Below are 25,768 nucleotides of genomic sequence, written 5' to 3' on the forward strand. Positions count from 1 at the left end.
GTGAAAGGAAGCCTGTATATTCACGACATGCACGCCCATGTGCATGGTCACACATGTATATGGGCTTACCTCTTTGCTCTCCGGTTCATCAGATGACAGCCTAAGGATAAACTCTCTGCATGCAAACTGCCTGGGGTAAGAGTGCTAAGCATGCAGAAGCCTGGCACATAGTAGGTATGGAGTAAATGCATAAAGCACACGTATGGATAGCCAGGACCCAGTGCACATGTCCCCATGTCCACAGAACCCCTGCCATACTACCTGGTACAAAAGCCCCTAGTTATATGACCATACACTTCTGTGAGCTGACAAACAGCCTTGAAGCTGCCAGGCTGAGCCAGAACACTCCAGGCTCCTCACTCGGCACAAGGAGGCTCCTGCTGTGTGTTGGTGCTTGCATGGGGTGCAACCGAGGGTGCGTTGGCGGCATGTGTGTGTGCGTGAACGTGTGTGTATGCGAGTAGGAAGAGACGTTCGCTCTCTTAGACCTTGCTTCTTTCTGTGGTTTGGTTTCTATAGAGACACTTCCTGTGGCAAAGAAAAGAGGTAGTGAGCTGGTGTTTCAGGATGTGAAGGCCCGCAGGAGCACAGCGAGCTCTCTCCACTGCCTGCCTGCCACCCCGAGAGCTCTGATCAGTGCTTCCACAATCCTTGTGGTGGGTGGTCCCCCGTGGCGGGGACCTGTGATCAGCGGCGGTATGCCAGGGAAGCCCAAGCACTTGGGTGTCCCCAACGGGCGCATGGTGAGTGCAGGCTCTGAGCCAGAGCCACAGGGAGGGGGTGGGCACACCTAGGGTGGAGTCCAGGAGGCACACCCAGCAAGGTTGAGGAGGAGCCCAGGGGGCTGCCAGCAGGCTGGAGAAAATGGGCGCAGATAGCTGCTGACAATGGGACCTGGTGCTGTCACCCCAGGACCCTTCCAAAGGCTCTGCTGGGAGTCTGGTGCAACCCTAGAGATGAGCCCAGAGCACAGCGGGCACAGGCTCTGTTTCCTCAAGCAGGTTGGGCTCCCTGCTCCCTCAACTGCTCCTAGGATTAGCCCTGTCTGAAACTGCTTAGAAAGTGGCATGGGGACCCAGCGGCCCTGTCACTCCCTGCTCACTCTTACAACCACTCAAGTGCCTACGCCCTGGGCCTCAGCCCCCTCTCCTCACCTCATGCTCTAGGTGCCCAAGATAAGATTAAGAGCAGCCCTTGCCGGACCACTACATCAGCCTGCTCCAGAGGCGTCCTGCCAGATTTTGGGGGCTTCCCAGGATGGGTCAGTCAGGATGGGACAGGATGAATAGCTCTGCCTGTTCTATTCCTAGCCTCCAGGAAGGAGGGTGTGGGGCGGAGAATAGGAAATCCTGGGCTGCGGCTATCCCCTACACCCTTCCCGGTCATGTAAGTCCTGATGAGAGCTGTCCCAGAGCTAGTTTCTGGTTCTTCTCATTCATTCAGCAAACGGGGCAGACTGTGTTGAGCCTCCCTTTGCTTGTAAGGGAACTGGCTCATCTGGCAGAGTCACTAACAACTCCCTGATAGTCACTGTCCAAGGCCTCAGCCTAGTGCCATGGGACAAAGCCAGTGTCTAGAGTGACCTGGGATCCCAGTTCTAGCTCTGTTTTCTTTCCCTTTCCTACTTTGCCCCCTGTAAAATGAAACTGGAATGGATCGAAGCCCATTGCCTAGGGAGCATGATGAACCTGAGACCCTTGGAGCACTGTGAGGGCTAAGGACATGTTAGCCCCAAACCCCTATATTTTCAACCCCTCTTTAAGACTCTTTCACCTCACTAAACAGATGAGTCATCCCAGTTCCCAAGATTTGTCTCCACCTCTTGACGGGCAGCTTTACTGCCAGCACTGAGCTATTTGGGTAGAGGGGAAAGGGGAGACCAATTCCAAAAGTTGGTCCAGCCCCCACCCTACTTCCTCTACTACCAACCCACCTTAGAAAGTCCAAAGAGAGTCTGCAAAAATTCAGCCAGACTGATGCTTCTGGAATAGAGCCCAGAGCTGCGGGACAGCTGAGGGGGCTGGAGACAGACCCAGCCTCTCCTTCCTGTGTCAGCCCATGGCTTCTCTATCCAAAAGTCATTCAGAGTAAAGAGGGTGCCCCAAGCTCTGCCCTGGGTCCCGTCAAGCCCGCAGCTGCCCCAGGTCCTCTCAGTAACTGACACACGTGTTTATCTCTGTCCTTTCTGGATCAGCTCTGAACTCTCTGTATGACTCTAGAGAGCTCATGGTTCACAGATGTCGACTTGCCGGACAACAGGCAGTTTTACGAGGCCATACTTGGCTAGAGCAGGGACAGGAAGACAGGCGTTGGTGACTATGGGGTAGATGAGAATGGAGAGGGGTCTGTGGGTAAGGTGCCCGGTTGTTACCTCACGGGGGAGGCTCAGAGGAACACAACTGATATCCTATTGAGTAGAAAGCTCCCATTTGCACATAGCCCCCGAGTCCCCCAGCAGTGACTGGCTCTGGTCCCTTCCCATCCTCCAGCATTCCCTGCTGAGACAATGTCATCAGCCTTAGCCTTCTGGCATTCTGCTTGTCAAGCAGCTGAAATGAAACCTGTCACTTCGAGAGCGCTCTGAGCCCTCTCCCAAGAAATCGTCATACGGTACCAGCTGTCACTCATCTATGCTCACTCATTCACTCAGGGGCTGTTCTGGGCTGTCCCACCCTAAGCACTAAAGACCCAAGTCAAGTCCCAGTTCCCCAAGCAGCCCACAGTTTGCCACAACGTAGTGAGGCACAAGAAGACATGAGTAGAGATTACTAGAATAAAGTTCTGGTTTGGGGAACAGCTTAGGTCAGGAATGAAGAAAGTCCAAGAGGAGCCTGGCAAGGAAAAGCATCTTCTCCATTAACTTCTAACACTGGAGTAGATGGTTCTTAAAGGATATGCAAGCTGGGGGGGGGGGGGGTGGCCCAGGGGGAACTTGCATATCAGAAAACATACAGTTACTATGGAGGGATACATCGTGAGGAAGTCTATGAGTTTAACTTTGAGTTAGTCATAGTTCTCTTTCTGGAAACTCAGGTAGCGCTGGTCCCCTCAGCAAACACTGGCAAAGAGACCTACAAGAAACTCATGTTTCTCTATGTTCCTGGTGTCCAGCTCAGGGTCAGGAATGGCAGGGGCAGGACAGGGGTTTATTATAGAAGGGCCAAGACTTGAGGTCATCCCTAAGGAGCTGTCTCAAGCTGAAGGGATCAGGCACTAAGGCTGTGTAGACATCCACAAGAGCGAACAAGATCACAGGTCAGGTTCTTGACTCTGGAAGGCACCAGGGATATGGGGGAGAATACTGGAATCGAGTCTGGTTTGAGTAAGTTTGCAGTCAGGGATAGAGAAAATCTGAGGTGTCCACCAGCCGCTTGCTCCCTCTTTAAGATCTGAATCCTCTAGGGGCCCAGTTCAAGAGGAGTCCCTGGGCCTCAGCTCCATTGGCTTTGCCCACCTGTGCCCAAGGGCTGCATGTCCTGGTCCCCCAGTGTCCCCTGTGTATACTGGAAGTGACGAGGCTGGGAGCAGTGACACCTGCCTTTAGTAACAGTGCCCATATATGGAAGCAGCCCGGAGTGGCATGGTGGAGTCTTCAGATTCCACAGCTGACAGACAAAATGTGGCTTCTCCTATCTCCACCACTTTCCAGCTCTACAGCTTCTCTGGCCTTGGGTCCCTCACCTGAAAAACAGGGGCAATAGCATTCGATGCGGGGGACAAAGATGTTGAGGGTAGAGGAAAAATATGGTTGCCTGTGGCACAACTGGATCAGGAAGCTTGAGGCGGTCCCAGCTGCTCCCTTAGAGCCACTTCCTAAGAACAAAGCATGACAAATTAAAGCCAGACCCGACGTGGTTGGGAGGGAGTGTCACTGGCCACCACGCCCTTCCTCATCCTTTCTTCCCCTTTTCCTTCCTCACTCAACACGGCACCTCAAGCAGAGGTGAAAACTGGGGTCACTGTCGAACCCAACTTCCCATGCCCTGGAGCCTGAGTGAGCCATAGCTGTGGCTCTGGATCCCACTTTGCCATAGCTGACTCTCTGACCAAGGCGTGTCCTGTCCAGACTCACGGCAGCCCCCAGAGGCAGGGAATGCCGAGCCCCATTCTCCCTAGGGGAAGATGGGCTGGAGGAAAATCCGTTATTCTAGCCATGCAAATGACCAAGCAGGAGCTGGACTCCTTCCTCCTTCCCCCAAGCCCTAGATTTCTGTCCCTCTTCCACCTTTGTCCCGATTCTACTTTCAACAGCCAGAGGGGCAAGGAAGGCAGGAAAAAAAACCTCAGGAGGCAGCGTGGGAGGGGACACTGAACAGCTGTGCCCGAGCATGGAGAGGGACTTGACCCAGCGACTTAATCTTATGGGTGCTTGGGCATAGAACCAAAGAGGATGCCCCTGGATCCGGGATTTCAGAAAGACTCCACAACAAGACCTGCCCTTGTTAGGTTACTAGGAGCTACTAGGCTGCAGGGATGAGAGCCCCAGCATGAGCGTAGAGGAAAGGGAAGGGTGAAGACCAACATTTGGGGATAACTGATGATGGGGCAGGATCTAGGAGCGGTGCCAGGGGGCTCTAGAAGTAGGTACTCAGGCAGAGGAAACAGCAAAACAGGAAGCAGGGGTGTGGGGAAAATAGAAGTTTGATGAAGTGGAGGGTGGAGGTGAGGAGGAGGGCAATGATGTCGGAGGGGCTCATTAGTCAAGCAGGTAGGGTTTAGCTGTAACTTGGCAACAGCAGCCCTACTGAGGCGGGCAAGGAATTGAGTCCAGGGTGGAATAGTGGGGAGGAAAGGGCCTGGAGAAAACCTGGGAGCTGGCCCTATTAAGGACATGCATTTAATTAAAGATAATATAAAAATAAAACCTCTGAGAAGCAAACAAAACCCTAGTGCATCTGGCTTCAGTGCCCCTTGGCTATGTCAAGGACTGCTGCCCAGAGAGCTGCCTGCAAGGGACAGGCTGATCTGGGATTGGGGGATAGCCCAAAGGCTAAGGATGCTGGAAGAGGGTAAGGCAGGCACTGAGAAGGGGACGCATCCGCGAGCGAAGCAGAGGACAGCACGGGCTTGAAGTTAGGAGCACAGCTGCAGCTGTGGAGCAGCTGGGGGAGGAAGGCAGCAGTGGGCGCAGGCAGGTGCCAGGGAAGGAAATAGCAGGCTGCCTGGGACTGCAGGCCTCCTGAAGGATCTCCCACGCCCAGGAATCAGGACTTTCCTGTCCTTAGCTGAGAGATGTGAAGACTTTGGTGGAGAGATTTGACTCTGATGATGAGGCTCATCTCAAGGAGTGTGAGGCAGAGTGTGGAGTGGCTGGGGGGGGGGGGGCGGTTAGAGTGTGCTGAGCTGGAGGTGGGGAGTGGGTCCCACACCCAGCTCAGGCAATTGCAAACTTTCTCTCTTACAAGGTTGCAACCCCCATGTAAGATTGTAAAATAAGAAGAAAGCAGAGCTAGGATTTGAGTCCTCGTCTTGAGAGCCCCGACAGTTGTGCTCTTTGCTACCCTGTAGGGTAGCACACTCAAACATCCGGCAGGATCAGCCTGGATGCATACTGGTGAGACAGCAGTAGCTGTAAATTCTGGAACATCCACTGCACACCACGTAGTGTTTTGGGTTCCTTCTGTGTGTTTACCTCGATCAACTGACCAATCCTTTGGAGGCAGAGCCATTATTTGCCCAATTTCCAGAGAGGCTGAAATGATAACTGAATCTTCTTCCCAAAGTCACACAGCGCGAAGTCTGACTTCAAGCAGTCTAGGTGGTGCTTGCTTCCCACTGCCTTCAAATGTAGCACAGATGCATCAGACTGCCCCCAGAGTCCTTTGAGAGGGACGAGAATCCCCTTAGGGAACGCCACTGGCTACTCAGGGCCAATCCAGCTTGCTGCTCTGAGAAGTTACTCACGATACCATGAGCATCACTCTTATGGGGGAGATAGGAAAATGGAACCGATGGAACCAATGCGGAAAATCTCTCGATTTTTAAACATAGGAGACCCCTTTAAACTTAACTTTTTCCTTGGAGGCCAAATAATATCCTACAGTATCCTGCAGGCCTATCCTGACTTCCACATGACCCAGGAATGGAGAGCAGAGAACAGAGCCAGGGTGGCTTTCCCAGGCTTGCTTGAGGGGGCGGGGGAGGAGGGACATAATGGAAGTGTCCGCGCCAGGACTTAAGGAAAGGTAAGAGGGAATGGGGGTTGGAGGTTCTAGGAGCCTAAGTGATGGAAAAAAGACAGGATACAGGAGAGCTGTTTCAGGACCTCCACAGTGGAGACAGAAAGGTGACCACCTGAGACTGGCTGAGTTTGAACGGCTTGTGGGGCATCTGGAGGCAAATAGTAGCATGAAACTGTGTGTGGTTGGAGCGAGATGTTGGGGGGAGGCACAAAGGGCCCAGAACAGAACCAAAAAAGGGGAAAGTCTGTCCTGCATGGGTAGGAGTCCATGGGAGAGCTGGGTAGCTTCAGGAATGTAGGAAAGATACCAAAGAAACTATTGCAAGAACTGCCAGATGTGGGGGGGGTCTGTTTCTCCAGTGGCAGAGCTCCCAGAGAAGTCAGAATTAGTGTACGCTGTAGGGGAGAACAGAGTTGGCCTGAGGGACAGTGATACTCATTTTATGGCCCCTGAACCAACACCAGAATTGCTCAGAAAGCCTGTTGGGAATTGAAAGTTTCAAGTCCTACCCTGGATCTACTGAACCTGAATGTCAGAGGGGGTCCTCCTGGCCACTGTCTGCTAGAGTCGGAGTCTGATGGACACTACTCTGTGCCACAAAAGTAGCATCCATGCCATGCCCAAGGTATGGGGAGATGAGCCCCCAAGGAGAAACAAATGCTGTTAGCTACAGAAGCATCTCCTTCCTCAAAGACAAGACCGGCCTGGCCCTTACCATACCATATGCTAGACAATGTTATAAACACAGTGTATACGGTTCCTGGGGGAGGTCATCATTTGTAGCAACACCCCTTGTTTACAGATAGGAGCCTCTAAGTGAGCTATGTGCCCAAAATCATACAAACAGTACCTGGCAAAGGCGAGATGGAAGTCTGTGCACACCTGGACCCACCTAGAAGGGCTGAGAGAGAGAAGGGGGCCATGAGCCACTAGAGTACCCCGAGAAGTCCCAGCACACAGTGGTTGGCACCTGATAGAACCGGGGCCAGGACAGCCTGAGCAAAGCCCTAGGCAGTAATGACTTTCTGGGGACATTCAGCCTGACTCTGTAGACAGGAAACACAGTTTCCAGCTCACAGAAGCCTGGTGGCCCAGCCTTGAAATTCCTTATAGAGTTCTACTCTGATTTTCAACCTTGGGTCTCTCCTAGGTTCTGGCTGTCTCCGATGGGGGTAAGTGACAGACTGTGTGGATGAGGCGTGACTGGGAGGGATAAGGAGGTGGAAGTCAGTGGGGACACTCCCTGCCACTTGCTGGTCTTTCAGGTAATATCCCTGAAGAGTAGATGCTTGCTTGCAATGGGGATTGGGCCAAAGGCTGAGGAAGGAAAAAGGCTCACCCTCCTTGTCCATCTCTCCGCAGAACTGACCAGCACAGCAGGTTCCCAGGGCCAGAGTGAGGGCCGAGGCAGCTCCCTCAGCATCCACAGCCTCCCCAGTGGCCCCAGCAGCCCCTTCTCCACAGATGATCAGCCCGTGGCCAGCTGGGCCCTGTCCTTTGAGAGGCTGCTACAAGACCCACTGGGCCTGGCTTACTTCACTGTAAGCCTGGGAAAGGGGGGTAGGATGGGAGGGGCGGGGGCAGGTGCCACTGCAGGAGTGGGGGATTCTGAAGACGGCATAGACAGGTCTTTAAGTTGGCCAGACTGCTCGCTGCTCCTCTCTGTGGTCCCTCATCTAGCCTGTCTTTGGCACCCTTTCCCTCACCCCCGAGCTGGGAACTAACTCTTCCTTCTCCTTGTCCTCATCTCTGCTTCGCGTTTTCTTTTGATACCCCAGATCTGCCACCATCTGTCTGTCTGTCTGCTCTCTTGGCCCCGTGTCTGTGCCAGTCTTTGAACACATCCCCGATCCAGCCTGTGTTTGAAGCCTTCCTTCCTCTTCTCGTGCCAGGAGTTCCTGAAGAAGGAATTCAGCGCAGAGAACGTAACTTTCTGGAAAGCCTGCGAGCGGTTCCAACAGATCCCAGCCAGTGACACCAAGCAGGTGGAGAGAAAGAAGGGACATAGGGGTGGGGACTAGGCCTGGAGCATGCCCCCTGACCTCTTCCGGTCCCTCATCCCCCAGCTATCTCAGGAGGCCCACAATATCTACCATGAGTTCCTGTCCAGCCAGGCGCTGAGCCCGGTGAACATCGACCGACAGGCCTGGCTTAGTGAGGAGGTGCTGGCCCAGCCCCGGCCGGATATGTTTCGAGCCCAGCAGCTTCAGGTGAGGGGACCAAGGGGCAAGGACAGGTTGAGAAGGGAGACCAGTGAAACGCCCAATAGGAGCAGACACAGAGGCGAAGTCCGAGCAAAACTGAGGCAAAATTGATGCAGAACCAGAGCCAAATGTAGGGTCAGGGCGGGAGGGAGAGGGTGAAAGCCGAGGATGATAGAAGGATGGACGGGGCTGGGCCAAGAGGAGGGCGGGTCTCAGACTCCAGGTAAATGACAGGAACTGGGGCAGGGCTTGGGCCTCCCTTACATGGGCTGGCGAGGGCAGGGACACAAGAGGTGCAAGCAGAAGCCACCCATCCAGCCCTCCACTGTCTTTTCCTGGTACCAATCGCCACCCACACCCGCTGGCCTCGCAGATCTTCAATTTGATGAAGTTCGACAGCTATGCACGCTTCGTCAAATCCCCGCTGTACCAAGAGTGCCTGCTGGCTGAGGCCGAGGGACGCCCCCTGCGGGAACCTGGCTCCACACGCCTCGGCAGCCCCGACACCTCGAGGAAGGTGCATACCGGGGTGGCAGGAGGCTGGGCGGGGACTGCGGACAATCTCCGGAAGGGTCTTCCCCAGCTGTAGATCCGCTAGCTGGGCTAGGACCCTGCTCTGCACTAGAGTCTTCCCTGTACCTTCAGAAGCCGAAGCTGAAGCCTGGGAAATCGCTGCCGTTGGGCGTGGAGGAGTTGGGGCAGCTGCCGCTTGCTGAGGGCTCTTGTGGCCGCCCACTCCGCAAGTCTTTTCGTAGAGGTGAGGCCGGCTCTAGGAATGGTGTGGCCAGGAAGTTTGGGTCAATTTTGGAAACGTCCCCCTCTCCCTACTTGTCTGCAAGAAGGCAAAACCGAAACCCCAAAATGTAGGTTCTTGTGACCACCCGGTTTCTCCAGGAACGTGCTACAACCCGGAACTTTGGGAGGGCTACCCAAGGACCCACACACTTTAAGTCCCTGCAGGATGGAGGGCCTTAAAGAAGACCCGCCAAATGGAGGCCTCACCAGAGGAATGGTGAGAGCAAGCAGGTCCCTTCATTTCTGACTTTCCCTTTAGAGATGACAGGTGGAGCTGTGAATTCAGCACTGCGACGAGAGTCTCAGGGGTCCCTGAATTCTTCGGCCAGTCTGGACCTGGGCTTCCTTGCCTTCGTGAGCAGCAAATCTGAGGTGAGCGGCCTTTGGGGGAACAAGGTGCCTTTCTGGTAAGGGTTACTGCCAGTTCCCTTCATGGGTTCCCAGCATTCCCAGTGGATGTCTGTCCTTCTACTCCTAGCTTACTCCACAAAACCATCACTCCACCCTTCTTTTCTTTCCGTGCTTGATATAGTAATCTCTCTACAAATCATGGGGTCATGTTATCCGCTGGCAGGTGCCTAAGCATGTGTGGGTGCCTAGATGTACCTACCCTGCATGATGTGTGTGGTTGCTTTGTGAAGCTGTCCTGAGTGTCCACATTTATTTTATTTTTGTTTTGAACCAGGGTTTCTTTTTTTTAAAAAAAAAAATAATAATTTATTTAATTTTATGGACATTGGTGTAAGGGTTTCAAATTCCCTGAAACTGGAGTTACAGACAGTTGTGAGCTGCCATGTGGGTGCTGGGAATTGAACCCAGGTCCTCTGGAAGAGTAGTCAGTGTTCTTAATCACTGAGCCATCTCTCCAGCTCCCCAAATCAGGGTTTCTATATATAGCCCTGGCTGCTGTGGAGCTCCTCAAAACTTAGAGGTCTGCCTCTGCCTCCAAGTACTAGGACAGAATGTGCCACCGTGCCCAGATGAGTGTCTACATGTTTGAGTGTGCACACCTGTGTTTCTGGAGCAAGACACATACATCTGTGTTTGCCTCCAGGTGTACCCTTGCACGTGTGTAGATGTATGTGTCCCAGCTTATAGCGTCCCTGTGCACACACAGCCTCTATCTGCTCCTGCCCACAACCAGAGCCACCGAAAGAGCCTTGGAAGTGGAGAGGGGGAGAGTGAAAGCCGGCCAGGGAAGTACTGCTGCGTGTACCTGCCTGATGGCACCGCCTCCTTGGCCCTGGCTCGACCAGGCCTCACCATCCGAGACATGCTGGCAGGCATCTGTGAGAAGAGAGGCCTCTCTCTACCTGACATTAAGGTCTACCTGGTGGGCAATGAGCAGGTATGAGCATGGCCTGGCTCCAACTCTCGCCTATTTTCTGGTCATGAGCCAGTTCTTTTCCTAATCTTCTGGCCACCCCTAATTCTAACTCATTCCCTATCAGCATCCCCTCCCTGCTTTATTCCGACCCTGTGTCCAAGTCTCCACGGATCCTAGCGCCAGCTCCTCATTCATCCTCAGATACTCATTCATATTCCTCAAAAACCCTACTCACACACAAACCCACCCCATAGCCTGGCTCCAGCTTCACCCAGCACCCTGCTCTGATGGTTGTGGGGAGACAGAACTGGGAGAGGGTGCTGCTGGAACTGGGAATGTCCTCCATTCCCACACTTCACGCCACCATCCCCATATGCCTGCCCCTAAAGTTGCCCATTGGAGGACTCACCTCTGCCACCAGAAGTATTCAGTGAGCCTAATCCCTGAAGTCTCCTTTAAGTGAAAATGAGCACTAAGCTCCAAAGTCTAGGGAAACTCTTCTTAAAAAATAATTTATTTAAATTTATTTTATGTGTGTTGGTGCGAAGGTGTCATATTCCCTGGCAGCGGAGTTACAGACAGTTGTGAGCTGCCATGTGGGTGCTAAGGATTGAACCCAGGTCCTCTGGAAAAGTAGCCAGTGCTCTTGATTGCCGAACCATCTCTCTACCTCCAGGAAAGCTCAGTTTTAAACCATCCTGGAAGGGGGCCCCAGGGGAACAGTGCTGCATCCAGGGGAAGTGAGAGGAATTTATTCAAGTCCTAGGAGGCAGCCAAGGTGTGTGATGAGAGCTGGACCCCGGCTGTGTCCACTAGGTCTATGCTGGGGGGAAGCCAGGCAAAAGGCAGTTAGGGGCCAACCCCCCAGAGGGGCCTTGCAGGGAAGGCAGGCAGTCTGGTCAGAAGGCTTCCTGAGAGGCAGCAGCCAGAGTCCGGGGCAGAGCTTGTCTGGGACAACTTTACGGAGAGGATGTTTCAGGAAGAGGGAGGCAAGGAGGTGTTTGCAGGACCTGGGGTTGTGGGGGTGTGAGGGCAGCAATGGGAGACACTCTGCCCACCTTCTTAGGCCACCAGAACAGCTGCCAGCAGCCCAGATGGGCTTTGGTGCCTGCTAAATATAACTTCACCACCCACATTCCACCTGTCCCTGTGTCCCTGTCTGGGAGAGTTCCCCCACCTCCGTTTTAAGCCTGCCCCCTACAAGTCTTAGGCTGGTACAGACAGTAGTCTTGTCTGTGCACCTACTGGGTGCCAGGGTTGTACCATTTCTGGTCCAGTTTGGGGGGTGGCTGGAGCTGGTAGGAGGTGGGGAGACTGACCTAGGCATTAAGGAGGCCAGAGGTAAGGTATGGATGGCTAACAACAGGTGGGTGGTGAGAAGTGTATCTCATACTTGAAAGAACCAGGACCTAAGCTTCATCCTTACTGAAGATCCATCCCCCACCCCCATTAATATGTAAGCACCCCACCCTTCTGTTTTCCCAAACTGGATCCTTTCCTAAGCTTCCCCTCACACTCCCAAGCATCTTCCTTCCTTCCTTTTTTTTTTTTTTTTTTTTTTTTTTTTTGGTTTTTCGAGACAGGGTTTCTCTGTGGTTTTGGAGCCTGTCCTGGAACTAGCTCTTGTAGACCAGGCTGGCCTCGAACTTACAGAGATCCGCCTGCCTCTGCCTCCCGAGTGCTGGGATTAAAGGCGTGCGCCACCACCGCCCGGCCTTCCTTCCTTTCTTCCTTCCATCCTTCCTTTTTATTTTTCTTCTTCTTTTTCAGAGGGAGCAGGGTGTGTGTGTGTGTGTGTGTGGATCTTACTGTGTAGACTTAGCTGGCCTAGAACTTGCTACATAACCCAGGCTGGCCTTGAACTCTCTCAGTCTCTGAGTAGAGTACTGGCAATAAAGACTTGCACCATGGTGCAGGTGCCATTGCGGCCTTGCCCAGGGCATCTTCTCCTCTTATGATCCCTTGGCCTTGGTCTTCCCAGGCTCCAGCTCTGCTGGTCCTTAGCCCATCTGCCTCTCTAGCCTTCTGTTACCCATGGGCTGGTCCTTCTGGTCTTTAGGGTACCACATGAGGAAGTGAAGGTGATTCCCAAGTGTCCCACCCCCATTCCCCGGGATAGCATGGGATGGAGGGAGGGGATTCTTAGAACTTGCCTGGAATCCGCAGAAGGCCCTGGTCCTGGATCAGGATTGCACGGTGCTGGCAGACCAGGAAGTACGACTGGAAAACAGGATCACCTTCCAGTGAGTGCCCTACCCCAAAACTTGATCTGGCTTCCAGCTGTCTACTGGGCCCAAATCTCAGATCTCATCTGCTGAGCTGGGAATTCTACCCGCTAAGCTAGAGCCCCACCCCCAAACTGTTCCACCCTCCATGTTCAGCTCTGGTCCCCTCCGGGCTTGTTTTGGGAAAAGGGGTCCCCTGGGTCTCCACCACTCCGCAGCTCAAAGGTCCCATACAGGCTGGAGTTGGCTAACCTGGAGCGTGTGGTGAGGATCTCCGCTAAGCCCACCAAGCGTCTGCAGGAGGCGCTGCAGCCCATCCTGGCAAAACATGGCCTGAGCCTGGAACAGGTGGTCCTGCATCGCGTGAGTGATGGAGCTGTAGGCGGGACGGGGCCGGGAAGGCGGGAAGGTTTTACGGTCTGGCTCATAGGCTCCAAACCTCTTTCTGTAGCCAGGGGAGAAGCAGCTGTTGGATTTGGAGAAGCTAGTGAGCTCAGTGGCTTCACAGACACTGGTTTTGGACATTCTTCCAGGTAAGTGATGTGTATACCCTGGGACTTGGTTTCCCAGTGCAGCTCTGGCACAGGAGGAGGGGCTTGTGAGAAGGCCAACCCCAACCGTGATGCTCTCCGTTGTAGATGTGAAGATGAGTGAAGCCAGCAGCACATCCCCCTGCCGTAGCCAGGTAACCGAGAACCTCAGGGCCTCTTCCCACTTTCCTCTTCTCCCCTCCTGGTTGTGAACTTCACCCCTCTTTCTTGCAGGGATGCCTGCCTAGAACTCAGGACAAGGATACTCATCTTCCCCCATTGCCCTCCAATTTGCTTGTGGAAGATGCCAGCAGTTCTACTGGGAAACGGCAGACCTGTGACATTGAAGGTGCCCTGCCAGGGGAAGTGGGGGCCACGGGATCAGCAGGAGGAGGGAAATGGGATCAGGGCTATCATTGAGGGTGGCCTGAGCTACGAGCGGGACTAACGGGCCGTTGGCGCTGGAATATACTGATGGTCTGGGGTCAGACTGGCCATAGCAGGCAGCAGAATAGGGAAGCATTAACACAGATGTTCCGACCATATGGGCCTCCTGACTCTGTGGCTATCCCCAGGCCTGGTGGAGCTGCTGAACCGGGTGCAGAGCAGTGGGGCCCATGACCAGAGGGGACTTCTTCGCAAAGAGGACCTGGTACTTCCAGAATTTCTGCAGCTTCCTTCCCAAAGGCCGGGCTCCCAGGAGGCTCCACCATAGACTGAATCAACCACCCAGCCTAAGGAGGGCCTTTCAGACTCCTTTGCCACCCAGCCCTCTGACGCCTGTGTAACAGTCCAGGTTGGCTGCATGGTGCCTGGGCGGACCAAGCATGCGTGGGTCCGCTCTGCATGCCCTGTCTGCACCCTGAGTGTCCCTGGCCCCTTTCTGCTATGGGCGGGCCCACAGAAGGAGCCAGGAAGGGATGGAAGGGGAACTCAGAGGAACCACGTGCCCAAACTATGGCTACCTGTTCTCATAGGTTCACCTACCTGTGCTTTGCAGCTAGGCCATCAGGGGAGGCCAGCCCAGCCTCTTGGCATAAGCATACTGAACACGAATGGGTGACTTTGGCAGTGCCAGCCTCCTCAGCTCGTTCTAAGCTTTGGCAGGGGGCAGGAGGAGGGGCTGGCCCCTCCTTAAAGAGTTGATACAAGTAAATTCCAGGCGTGCTGGTGAGCAACCCCTCCCTCCATTCACTTAGACTCTACTGTACATAGGGATTTTATGGTTGGCTTGGGGCAGCTGGGTTTGTCCTGAATGTATGATATTGTTATAATAATGATAATTATTATTATTCAGCTGAGGTGTGTTTCTTGTGTGCCACTCTGGTCTGTATGGTCCCATTACCCCACTGCCTCTGTCACCAAGGCCTGGAAGTTCTTGGGGACCTCAGTGTATACCTCCCGACTTTCTGTTTTCAGACTCTCTCTTCCTGAGGCATGGAATATAGAAGGCAGAGAGAGGGGGAAGGGAGAGAGGGAGAGAGAGAGAGGGAGAGACCATCCTCTACAGCTGGGCCTTGCCATCACCCAGCTGCTCCACAGTGTCCGTGGACCTGAATGCATCATTTTTGTTGATATTCCCTGTTTCTATCAGGGATCCGATGTATCTCCACATACATTACTGAGGGCTCCTTAGGATGCATTAGAAGCTTGTATGTAGGACCAGGCTAGGCCATGTACTCTTTTCCTCATCTGCTTCGCTGGATGGTAACCCCACCTCTAAGCAGCCAGGAAAGGCAGGGAGGGAAGGAGAGAAAGCTCAGAAAGAAAGTCTTAGCCTGCAGGGAGAGAAGCCCAGCGTGGTCCCACCTAGGGAAGTGAGTGGGAAGAGGAAGCAAGGTGGCTGGAGTGGGTGGGGCAGAGTCCTGCACACAGGCGAGTCCGTCTTGCATGGATCCTCCACCAGGACCTTCTCCTCCTGCTCTCCCTTCTCATCTGACCAGCTCCTCGTCATCCTTGAAATCTGTGGGATCGATCAACGGGGTATGCTGACCCACTATGCCTTCCTCTGGGGGTTTCAGGTTCCTGCCACCTGGTAACCCCCTCACTTTATCTGACTCTTTAATGAATCCCCAGGCTTCTGAGGGAGCCGATGACACAGGAATATATATATATATATATATATATATTATATATATATATATATATCCCCTCCCACACGGGCAGAGTTTGGCTCAGAGGTGGTTGTCTAAAGCTGCTCTAATAAGAATCATAATCCCTCACTAGGTATGGTGGCACACGCCTTTAATCCCAGCACTCTGAAGGCAGAGGCAGGCAGATCTCTGTGAGTTCGAGACCAACCTGGGCTACAAGAGCTAGTTCCAGGACAGGCTCCAAAACTACAGAGAAATCCTGTCTCAAAAAACAAACAACAACAACAACAAAAAAACAAAAACAAAAAACACAAAACAAAGCAAAAAGCAAAAACAAACAAAGGAACAAACAAAATCAAAAAAAGAATCATAATCCTGGAGCTAGAGAGAGGGCTCAGTGGTTCAGAGCACCGGGACTGAGTCTCAGCGCCCACATGTCAGCTCACAATTATCTGTTACTCCAGTTCCTGGGGTGCGACATCTGCTTTTGCCTTTCATGAGCACTATACACACAGTGCACGACAGACTTGCAGGCAGAAACACCCATAAGCATAAAAATAAAGATGAATAAATCTTTTCATTTTAATTCCAATGATGTTGGCTTATCTGCATTTGTAGAAAGACCTTGCACACAGAAGAAACCCACATAAGAGAGGACTCAGGTGGCAGACAACCCACCACACGTCACGCATACCTGAAATGACCACTCTTTGACTTTCGCCTTAGGCAAACCAGTAAATTCTTCCTGGAAGCATGGGCTTGCTACTAAGAGGTGGGCTTCTAAAACCCACAACTACAAGAATCCTGGTTCAGGGCTGGAGAGATGGCTCAGTGGTTAAGAGCATTGCCTGCTCTTCCAAAGGTCCTGAGTTCAATTCCTGGCAACCACATGGTGGCTCACAACCATCGGTAATGAGGTCTGGTGCCCTCTTCTGGCCTGTAGACATACACACAGACAGAATATTTTATACATAATAAATAAATAAATATTTTTTAAAAAAGAATCCTGGTTCACTGACCACCTTGGTGGTCTGGAATAGGCTCAGCGAAACACAAAGGGACAGCTGGACACAAAGGGACAGCTGGCATTGGGGGACTGCATAGTGCTAGGGACTATGTGGTCAGGGAGTAGAAGCAGGGGAGACAAATCCCTTTTGCTAAAAACAACTTTCCTGAGAGAAATGTAAACAATGTCTGCCCTCCTCCTAAGGTTCCAACAAGAACCAAGAACGATTCCCCCGATGTTCCCCCAGGAGCACAGGTGGTTTAATCAGAAGCACAGTAAGGGCTGCACTGAGCAGAAACGATGGCTTCCCCGTGACTGCAGAGATGGAGCCTCGCCCCTTCTTTCTTTAAGTATCTGTAGCCTCTAGCTTCTCCCCAAAGACCCACACCATTAGAGAAGAATGGCACGGAAGAGTGACTGGAAACTCAGGTGAGGGCCCCATGATGGCTCTGCTCCCTCCTTCTCTGAGGAAAGTAAACAATCAATAGGTTATCTTCCCCAGCAGGCTTAGCAGAGCTGCTGAAGATGGCAGCTGTTAGGCTCACAGGACAGTCCTGAACAACAATCCCCTTCTCTTCCCTCATCTCCCACAGAACTTCCCTCTAATTTTCTGGGACAAATGGGAAGAGGCTCTGCTATGAGCTTTGGGGAGAGGGGAGGGGACACCAAGTGAAAAATGGGCTGTCTCCCCAAAGCTGGTGGACCCTATAGGCCAAGCTGACCTCTCCCTCAACTCAGAATATCTACAGAGCCAACAATGATGCATGTTGCCCTTACGGCAGGGAGAAAGCCGAAAGAGCCCGAGGAAAGTTCATCTCCCGCTTGGGAGAACCGAATCTCCCGAGCTCCCAGACTGGATACATTCTAACCCAGACTGGATACATTCTAACACAGACAACTGGATACATTCTAACCCAGACTGGATACATTCTAACCCAGACAATTGGATACATTCTAACCCAGACTACTCCATACATTCTAACCCAGACAATGATACATTCTAACCCAGACAACTGGATACATTCTAACAGTTTTGTTCATCTCCTGCTAGGGAGAAAGGAATCTACGGAGCTCCCAGGCTGGATACATTCTAACTGTTTTGTCGTTTTCCTTTTCCCAACAATCTGATGGGGATAAAAGTTCAGCTTCATGGGAAAAATAACAAGGAACTGTACTGGGGCTTCACTACACTCAGGCTGCTAGATCCAGGAGCACGATCCCGGGAGGCCTGTGTGATGTAGACACCTGATGAGAGTATATTGATAACACTGTTCAGTTCTGGAGGAAGGTCAGGAGTTTCTGTTATAAGTCAGAAGTAGGGCTGGAAAGATGGTTCAGCAGTTAAGAGCCCTCACTGTGCAATCCTGAAAATCAGAGATCAGATCTCAACACCCATGTACCAACCTGGACATCCTGCACATGCCTGAGACCCCACCTCTAATTGACATAAAGACAGGAGGATTATAGGGGCTTCCTGTCTTCAAGGAGAGCAGAGAAAATGTGAAGCCTGGGTTCAGAGAGAGAGAGAGACCCCGCCTCAAAGGGACAGGTCAAGAGTGATAGAGGAGACACCTGACACCTTGCTGTGGCCTCCACATGTGTGCACAGATGCACACATACACAGAAACACACACACAAATATTCTTTTCAATTGTTACATTTTAAATTTTTAATAGGTACATGTGGAGGTTGAAGGACAACTTGTAGAAGTTGGTTCTCTTTCTACCACGTGGGTCCTTTGGTTTGACCTCAGATCATTAGGCTTGGACGCAAGAGCTGAGTCATCTTGGCAGTCTAATAAACAAATCTTTAAAAAGTAGAACAAGCCGGGTGGTGGTGGCGCACAACTTTAATCCCAGCACTCGGGATGCAGGGGCAGGTGGATCTCTGTGAGTTCGAGGTCAACCTGGTCTACAGAGTGAGTTCCAGAACAGCCAGGGCTGTGCAGAAAAAAAACAAACAATAACAGAATAGCAACAAAAGAATGAAGATTTACTGGCAAAGGGTGTATGTAGCTCAGTGGTCGAGCAGATGCCTAGCATTCTTGAGGCCCTTCAATCTCCTGTACCAGAAATAATAAAATAAAAATAGAAGTTTATTTGACTTACAGTTCAGGAATCTGGGAAGTCTAAGGGTATGGTTCTGGCACCTGTGAGGTCCTTCTTGCCAAACAGTAACATGCTAAAAGGCATTACATGGCAAGACAGCAAGCTAGCCAGAGAGATTCTTGATAACAAAGTCACTCCCAAAGCAATACATCAATCCACACCTTGATTAATCCATTCATAACAACAGATCCAACCACTTCTCTCCCAATCCTGCCTCTATGATGTGATTCATACCTGGGAGGCAGTCTAAGACAAGAGAGACTGTGAGTTCAGGTGGCCTGGACTACAAATCTGGGCTATAGAGAAAGCCTCTGACTCAAAAATATAAAAGAGAGCCAGGCAGTGGGGGTGCATGCCTTTAATACCAGCACTCAAAAGGCAGAGACAGGCAGTTCTCTGTGATTTCAAGGCCAGCCTGGTCTATATAGTGAGTTCCAGGACAGGTTCCAAAGCTACAGAGAAACCCTGTCTTGAAAAACCAAAAAATAAAAAAATGAGAGAGAGAGAGAGAGAGAGAGAGAGAGAGAGAGAGAGAGAGAGAGAAGAAAACAGAAAGAAGCCTGGCAGTGAGTGGTGGTGCATGCCTTTAATTCCTGAATTTAGGAGGCAGAGGGAGACAGATCTCTGTGAGTTTGAGGCCAGCCTGGTCTACAGAGCAAGTTCCAGGACAGCCAGGGCTATGCAGAGAAACCCCATCTCGAAAAGCAAACAACAAAACAAAGAAAGAAAAAGAATAAAACTTTAAAATTCACCATTCAACACTGCTTTACCGAGGACCAAATTCCCAATATAAACATTTAGTAGACATATTCAAGCCATACTGTGTCTATATATAAAACACAAACATAGAGACACAGAAGTATAGAGAGGAGAGAGTTTTCTCTGAGCATAACACTGATAAAAGGAGATTGAAAAACGCACCACAGTTATGCCAGCATTAGGAATAGTGGTCAAAGAAGATTTTCAGATTAGCTTTAATTTTCTCACAAATGCAATTTTAAATAATTTCATTGCTATAAAGAACTGCTGTAAATCCATCTTTATTTCTGCTGGTCAGTCATCCTCGGTAGAGTCTAATGCTTCTTTGGGAATTGAGACCATTATGACTTTTGGCCCAGTTGGCTGGCTCGTATGCCCTTCTCCCATAATCCCCTCTGCTCTCTCCTTGTCAAATAACCTTGATGACTTTTCTTAGGAGAAATGGGCAGATGCCTAGTCATCTCAGATAAGATATCAAAACCAGACCGACATAATGATCCCACCCAAGTCTAACTTCATGACCTGTGAGTTGAACAATCTTTCTCTCAGGATCATAGGCAACTCAAGCTAAAACAGCCTTCCCGCCAACAGTAGGAAACATTTAATGCCCTGGTGAGAGGAGGGACCCATGTGCCTCACGTGCTACCTGGGGAATGCCCAGGGCTGCCATATCAGCTGCCTTGTGTGAGTAGCCACAGCTGTGCTGATAAGAAGACGACAGTGACGTGCCACACCTGGAGGACAGGGTTCCGCACAGCTGGGGTGAGCTCTCTCTTTCTCCCAGTTGCTCCATCCTTGAATCACTCTGGGACCTGGGCCTTAGCTTCCTACCCAGACCACATCTTCAGGGAGAGAAACCCAGACCCACAGCTTCCTCTCCCACCAGCTCATTAACCCATGGGCTATATTTCACAGCTGCTGACCTACACTGATTCAAGGGAGCACAGGGACACCATGAAGGGAGAGGACACACACTTTAATTTTTATCTGTTTTGATTCCTGACAATACCCTCCCTCTAGAGGACTTGAACTAAGCAAACAGCCGTGACTTTCTCCAGAATGCTCAGGGAAGCCAAGCCTGTGATCCAAGCCTCTGCCAGACAACCCCCCTGTTTCTCTCTTACTCTTCTCCATCTGCAATAGGCTGGGGAAGGTATGCGTCACGCGGTGACCTTAGCTCTGGGCCTGTGTGGAGACAGGCAGAGGAGCTCACCTGGAGCCCCTGCAGAAGATATGCGGACACAGCAGTGAACTCTGCTCCCTGGGTCAGTCACCCTTACCCCCAGGAAGGAACACAAGGTGCACCGTGTGGGGGGCCTGGGCTAGTAGTCAGGTGACTCTGGCTTCTGAGGGTTGTAGAAGCTGGAGTCCATTTCTACGGGGAGACAAAGGGTATGGTGAGGGGGAGCAAACACAGTTGATGCCTTCAAATCAGATGCAGCCTGTGATAAGCACCCTGTACAGCTCTGGGGAAGAGGAAGAAGAGTTAGGAACATGAATGTTTGGGAAAGGCCCACAAAAACTGCAGGGCCTGGACAAGGGCTGCTCTGTGGCCATCTTAGCGTGTTTGTCTAGGGATCAAAGGAGAGCCAAAGGGTGAAAGGAAGAATAACATAGAACTAGTACCCACCTTCGGGCCAGCCAGGATGTCGGCTGTTAGCCCAAGTCCTCCAGCAAAGACGAGTGGACAGGGGTAACATCAGTCAGGGCCACCACACTCTCTCTATTGCTGAAGGATCTAGAATTCAATCTAAAACCTGCAGTCTGTGGAACAGAACCAGAACTGGGTAACCAGAGCCCACAACCTGGAGTCCAGCACTTAGAATCAGAATCTGAAGTCTAAACAAAGCCTGATACTAGAGCGGAGAGAAGGGAACTAGAGCCCAGGGCTGGCACTCAGGGTTCAGACTCTGGGTGTGGATTCAAGAGCCCAGGGCTGAGCCCCGGGCTGAGAGCTTAGAGCCCAGGACTTAAAGTCTGTAGCTAGAACTCAAAGTTCAGGGGAAAAAGATGCCCAGGGCTGCATCAGAGAGCAAGCTGCTCACAGCCTCACTCTCTAGCCTGAACCCTGTAACTGACAATGGTCAGGGCTGGAGGCACAGGAGGAGGACATGCTAGAGGAGGCGATTTCTGAAGAAAACAACAACAACAACATCAAAACCCAAACCGACAACCCAAAGCAGCCTCAGCTATTTTGGCTAGACTTTGGCCTTGCCGATAAATGAGTGACCAGAGCTTGGGCTCACGAGATTAATAATTACATGGAATGCTTATTCTCCAAACTGGGCTGGGGCATCATCAGGTCAGCCTCTCCCCACCGAAGAGCTTGTTCTCCCTCTGGACAATGTCTCAGGCCCTCCTGGCTCTAGGCTGGGACTGGGTAACTCAGACTGAAATCCAGGCTCTTCAAACTGGGAGCAGGGCCCCATGTCTTTAATTCCAGAACTTGGGGGGCAGAGACAAGATGGTCCATGAGTTTGAGGCTAGCCTGGTCTACATGGTGAGTTCTAGGCCAAAGACTATGTTGTGAGACCCTGTCTCAAAAAATAAAATAAAATAAAAATAATAAATCCAGCCTCTCCAAAGGGGGACAAAGTCAGGAGACCAGGAGAGGGACTGCTTTGTCCCTATGATATCAGCCAGCCCGCTGGTGAGGCCACGGCAACAGATAAGACAAGGATGACTTAGGGTGTGGAGTGAGTGTGGAGTGTGCCGTCAGGACCATGTCCCCACAGTCACAGTGGCTGATGCTGGGAAGAGTGGCCACCGCTGTCACCACATCCAGCACTGTGCTGACCCACAGTGAGGCTTGTGAATTTATTAAATTAGTAACAAGCTTCTGAAAGAATCCGGGAGCCTTGACAACACTGATAGCAAACAGTGCCGTGGGGCTGCAGGGTCAGGCACTCTGGCCTTACTGACTCAACATTTGTGATTCTGGCACCCTGGAGGTGAGCAGAAGGACCATGAGTTCAAGACTAGCCTGGGCCATGCAGTCAGGCCTTATCTGAAGAAAACAACAACAACAACAACAACAAAAGTGGTCTTGAACTCTGGTTTTCTTTCTTTGATTATTCTTAGACTTCAGGTTCTACTGAAAACGTCACTTACAGCAAACCATGTATCTAAACAGCAAGTCAGCCAGGTGTGGTGGCACACACCCTTCATCCCAGCACTCAAGGCAAAGGCAGAAGCACACATGTGTCCTACATAGCAAATGGGAATTCAGTAAATTCAAGGCCAGCCTGATCTACATAGCAAGTTTCAGGACAGCTGGCTTCATAAGGAGACCTTGTCTCAAAACAAAACCAAAACAATAAATAAAAAACCAAATTGATCTTAAGAACTAAAGAATCAGGGCCGGAGAGACAGCATAGCAATTAATAGCATAGGTTGACAAGGCAGTGGTGGCACATGCCTTTAATCCCAGCACTCAGAGGTGGAGGGAGGCGGATCTCTGTGAGTTCGAGGCCAGCCTGGTCTACAAGAGCTAGTGCCAGGACAGCCAGGGCTACACAGAAAAACTCTGTCTCCAAAAACAAAACAAAACAAACAAATAAAAGAGCATAGCTGTCCTTCTGGAGGAAGACCTTTCCATTCTCAGCACCCACATGGCAGCTCACAACTGCTTCTAACTCTAGTTCCAAGGGACTCAGCGCCCTCTTCTGGTGTCCTTGAGCACTGCAGACATTTGGTGCACTGGTCCATGCAGGGAAAAAGACCCATATAAATAAATAATAATTAAATATAAAAGAACCGAGGAATCGCCTAGCGGCTTCAGCTTCCACAGCCTGCTCTATTTTGGGAGGCATTTTCCTCCACTCAGCTGTCACGCTGCCCCAGGGGAGTCATCTTGTTGGTGTGCTGAAATTCAATATATGTTAGTCTCGCATGCTGGCCCTGGCCGTGCTGGAGCCATGTACCCACTCAGGACAGCTGACTCCTCCCTCAACCTGGCTCTCCAAGACCAGCGTGGCTCCTGGTGGCTAAATCTGGTTTGTTCTTGCACTACATTCAGCAGAATTTGGGCCAGCTGACCAACATGTCTCTTAAAACTTGGTCGACCCCAGTGTCATCTGGGTTGCTCTTTTCTTCTTCCCCATCTGGTATCCTCTTAATCTCCCTGTCTGGTCTCTCTGCTCCCCTCAAATGTGGGCCCTGGACACCTGTTCTCTTTGTTACACACACGTTCTCGAGGGCACTTCCCTAGTAAGACTGAGATCAGCAAGGTGGGGGAATAAAGCCCCGTTGTATTGGCCCTCTCAAGCTGTGACAGGGTGTCGGTCAATGGGCTAAACAGAAAGCAGAGGCCTGACTCACACACAATTAGCATGTTGCCTATCTCTCCTTGTATCTGTCTGGCCTAGACTTCACTGTAGGCCAAGCTGACAACCCCTCTTGCCTCAATCTTCTTTGAGACAGGTGTACAGGTGTGAACCACCTTGTCCACCAGGCCACACTTGGGACTGGGTTTTCAGAAGATCACTTGCTGGGAACCCCTTGGATGGCTCAGCAGGTCAACGCACCTGCTACCAACCTTGAGGACCCAAGTTCACTCTCTAGGATCCACACGGTAGAGAAAACAGACTCCTTCAAGCTGTCCTCCAACCTCCACACATGTGCCGTGACACGCAGAAACACACACACTGAAATAAAAATGGACTAGTTGTCCCTGGCTGCTTTCTTTAGAGAATGGACCAGGAACAATGAGGACACGTGCAGACAACGTACCCATGAGGCCTTGACACCCTCCCAGGAGACAACAGCCGCCTGGCTTGGGATATAGCCACAGCCCTGGGAAATTACAGAGAGTGGGAGGGTGGCTGAGGAGGAGAGTTGAAGGAAGAGATGAAGGCACGGAGATGGAGAAGAAACAAGAGTCAATGACTCCTTTGTGGTGTCTGGCTGGATCCAGGCTCTGGGTGCTGTCTGCAAAGACTGAACGTGAGGGAACCTGTGTAGAGCTCGGTGTACTCACTGGCACGGTCACGTGATCCTGTCAGAGCCCCACCTGGCAGACTGCAGGCTCCTCTGGACCCCTCCCCCACAAAGGGCTTACCCTCCCAGATGCTCTCCCTAACATAAGATACCACTGACTACCCAGGGGCTAACCTTAGGAAGGTCTCGGGGAGACTGTCACCAGAGCCTGAGGACACACACAGGGTGTGAAGCACCATTTGGGGACACGCAGACCCAGCCACCAATTCAGGAGGAGGCAGACAGACTAGCAGGTGCGTCAGGTAAAAAGAGGGGCCGAGAGAAGACAACATGCTTTTAACAGTGGTTGGCTATGAAATTCATGGGATTTTAAGATCATATATTTTAGGATGCATTTGTCAATAATTAACTGTTTATCCTAATCATCAATCCTCCCCCAGGAAGGAAGGTAGATTTTATTTATTTATTTATTTATTTATTTATTTATTTATTTATTTTTGGTTTTGCTTTTTTTTTTTTTTCCAAGATAGGGTCTCTCCATGTAGCCCCAGCTGTCCTAAAACTCGCTCTGTAGACCAGGCTGGCCTTGAATTCACAGAGATTCACCTGCCTCTGCCTCCTGAGTGCTGGGATCTAAGGTGTGTACCACCACCGCCCAACGGTTGCTTTTTTTGGTTTTTGTTGTTGTTGTTGTTTGTTTGTTTGTTGAGATTAGGTCTCACTGTAGCTCAGGCTAGCCCCAAACTTCAGAGTCCAAGTCATCTTCCTTTCTCAGGTTTCAAGTAGTCGGAGCTACAGGTGTGGGCCACTGTGCTGAGCCATTGGTGACATCACATTCTGTCATGAACCCTGATTTTTTTTTTTTTTGGTTTGTTTGTTTTTCGAGACAGGGTTTCTCTGTAGCTTTGGTGCTTTAGTGCCCATCCCGGAACTAGCTCTTGTAGACCAGGCTGGCCTAGAACTCCCAGAGATCCTCCTGCCTCTGCCTCCCGAGTGCTGGGATTAAAGGCGTATGCCACCACCGCCCGGCATGAACCCTGATTTACTTAGTGAGACTTTGGTGTCTCAGAATCTCTTCAGTGTGGGAGGAGGGATTTAGGAGGGGTGGATTCAGGCTTAGGTAGGAGTGCCCCAGTGAGTCAGATAGAGTCAGATGTGTGGCTCAGAATCTCTATCTGCTTGGGCTCAGCCACATTAGGAATGCATTTGAGCTTGTCTGGAACAAGCATTGGTGCCTGAGCATCCCCTGAGAGCAGGCACATCCCCTGAGAGCAGGGGCAGGCCTCGATCTGTTTGATCTTTTTGTCCCCTTCCCCCGCCCCTGACTGGATCAGACTCCAGGTAGAGTTGCTACATCCAAAGTACTCAGCTTGGGCGCTTTCCTTTATTTTGTGGCAGGGTTTCTCTGTGTAGCCCTGATGTCCTAGAACCTGCTTTATAAACCAGGCTGGCCTTGAGCTCACAGAGATCCACCTGCCTCTGTGTCTTGAGTGCTGGGATTAAAGGACAAGTCCAGGACAGCCAGGACTACACAGAGAAACCTTATTTCAAAAAAACCAAAACCAAAATAAAAACAAAAAGGCAAACACACACAAAAACCA

At 51.4% G+C, this 25,768-nt stretch overlaps 1 protein-coding gene across 2 annotated transcripts; it reads left to right on the forward strand.

Annotated features, from left to right (window-relative positions):
- The first annotated feature begins 516 nt into the window (after positions 1-516).
- Rgs14 (regulator of G protein signaling 14) lies at positions 517-14,552 on the forward strand. 2 transcript variants are annotated; one of them, XM_057788173.1, is made up of 15 exons: positions 517-743; positions 7,333-7,354; positions 7,545-7,723; positions 8,075-8,167; positions 8,297-8,392; positions 8,760-8,903; positions 9,032-9,143; positions 9,441-9,553; positions 10,326-10,529; positions 12,675-12,751; positions 12,970-13,096; positions 13,185-13,266; positions 13,372-13,418; positions 13,498-13,612; positions 13,839-14,552. In XM_057788173.1, the coding sequence occupies exons 1-15, from the start codon at positions 699-701 to the stop codon at positions 13,976-13,978; spliced, it is 1,596 nt and encodes a 531-aa protein (XP_057644156.1). In that variant the 5' UTR covers positions 517-698; the 3' UTR covers positions 13,979-14,552. The 2 variants fall into 2 exon arrangements, with proteins under 2 accessions (XP_057644156.1, XP_057644155.1); XM_057788172.1 differs by having other exon boundaries at positions 8,249-8,392; positions 13,839-14,551.
- The last annotated feature ends 11,216 nt before the right edge of the window (positions 14,553-25,768 follow it).

Source organism: Chionomys nivalis, chromosome 13 (genome assembly GCF_950005125.1).
Source record: "Chionomys nivalis chromosome 13, mChiNiv1.1, whole genome shotgun sequence".
NCBI lineage: Eukaryota > Metazoa > Chordata > Mammalia > Rodentia > Cricetidae > Chionomys > Chionomys nivalis.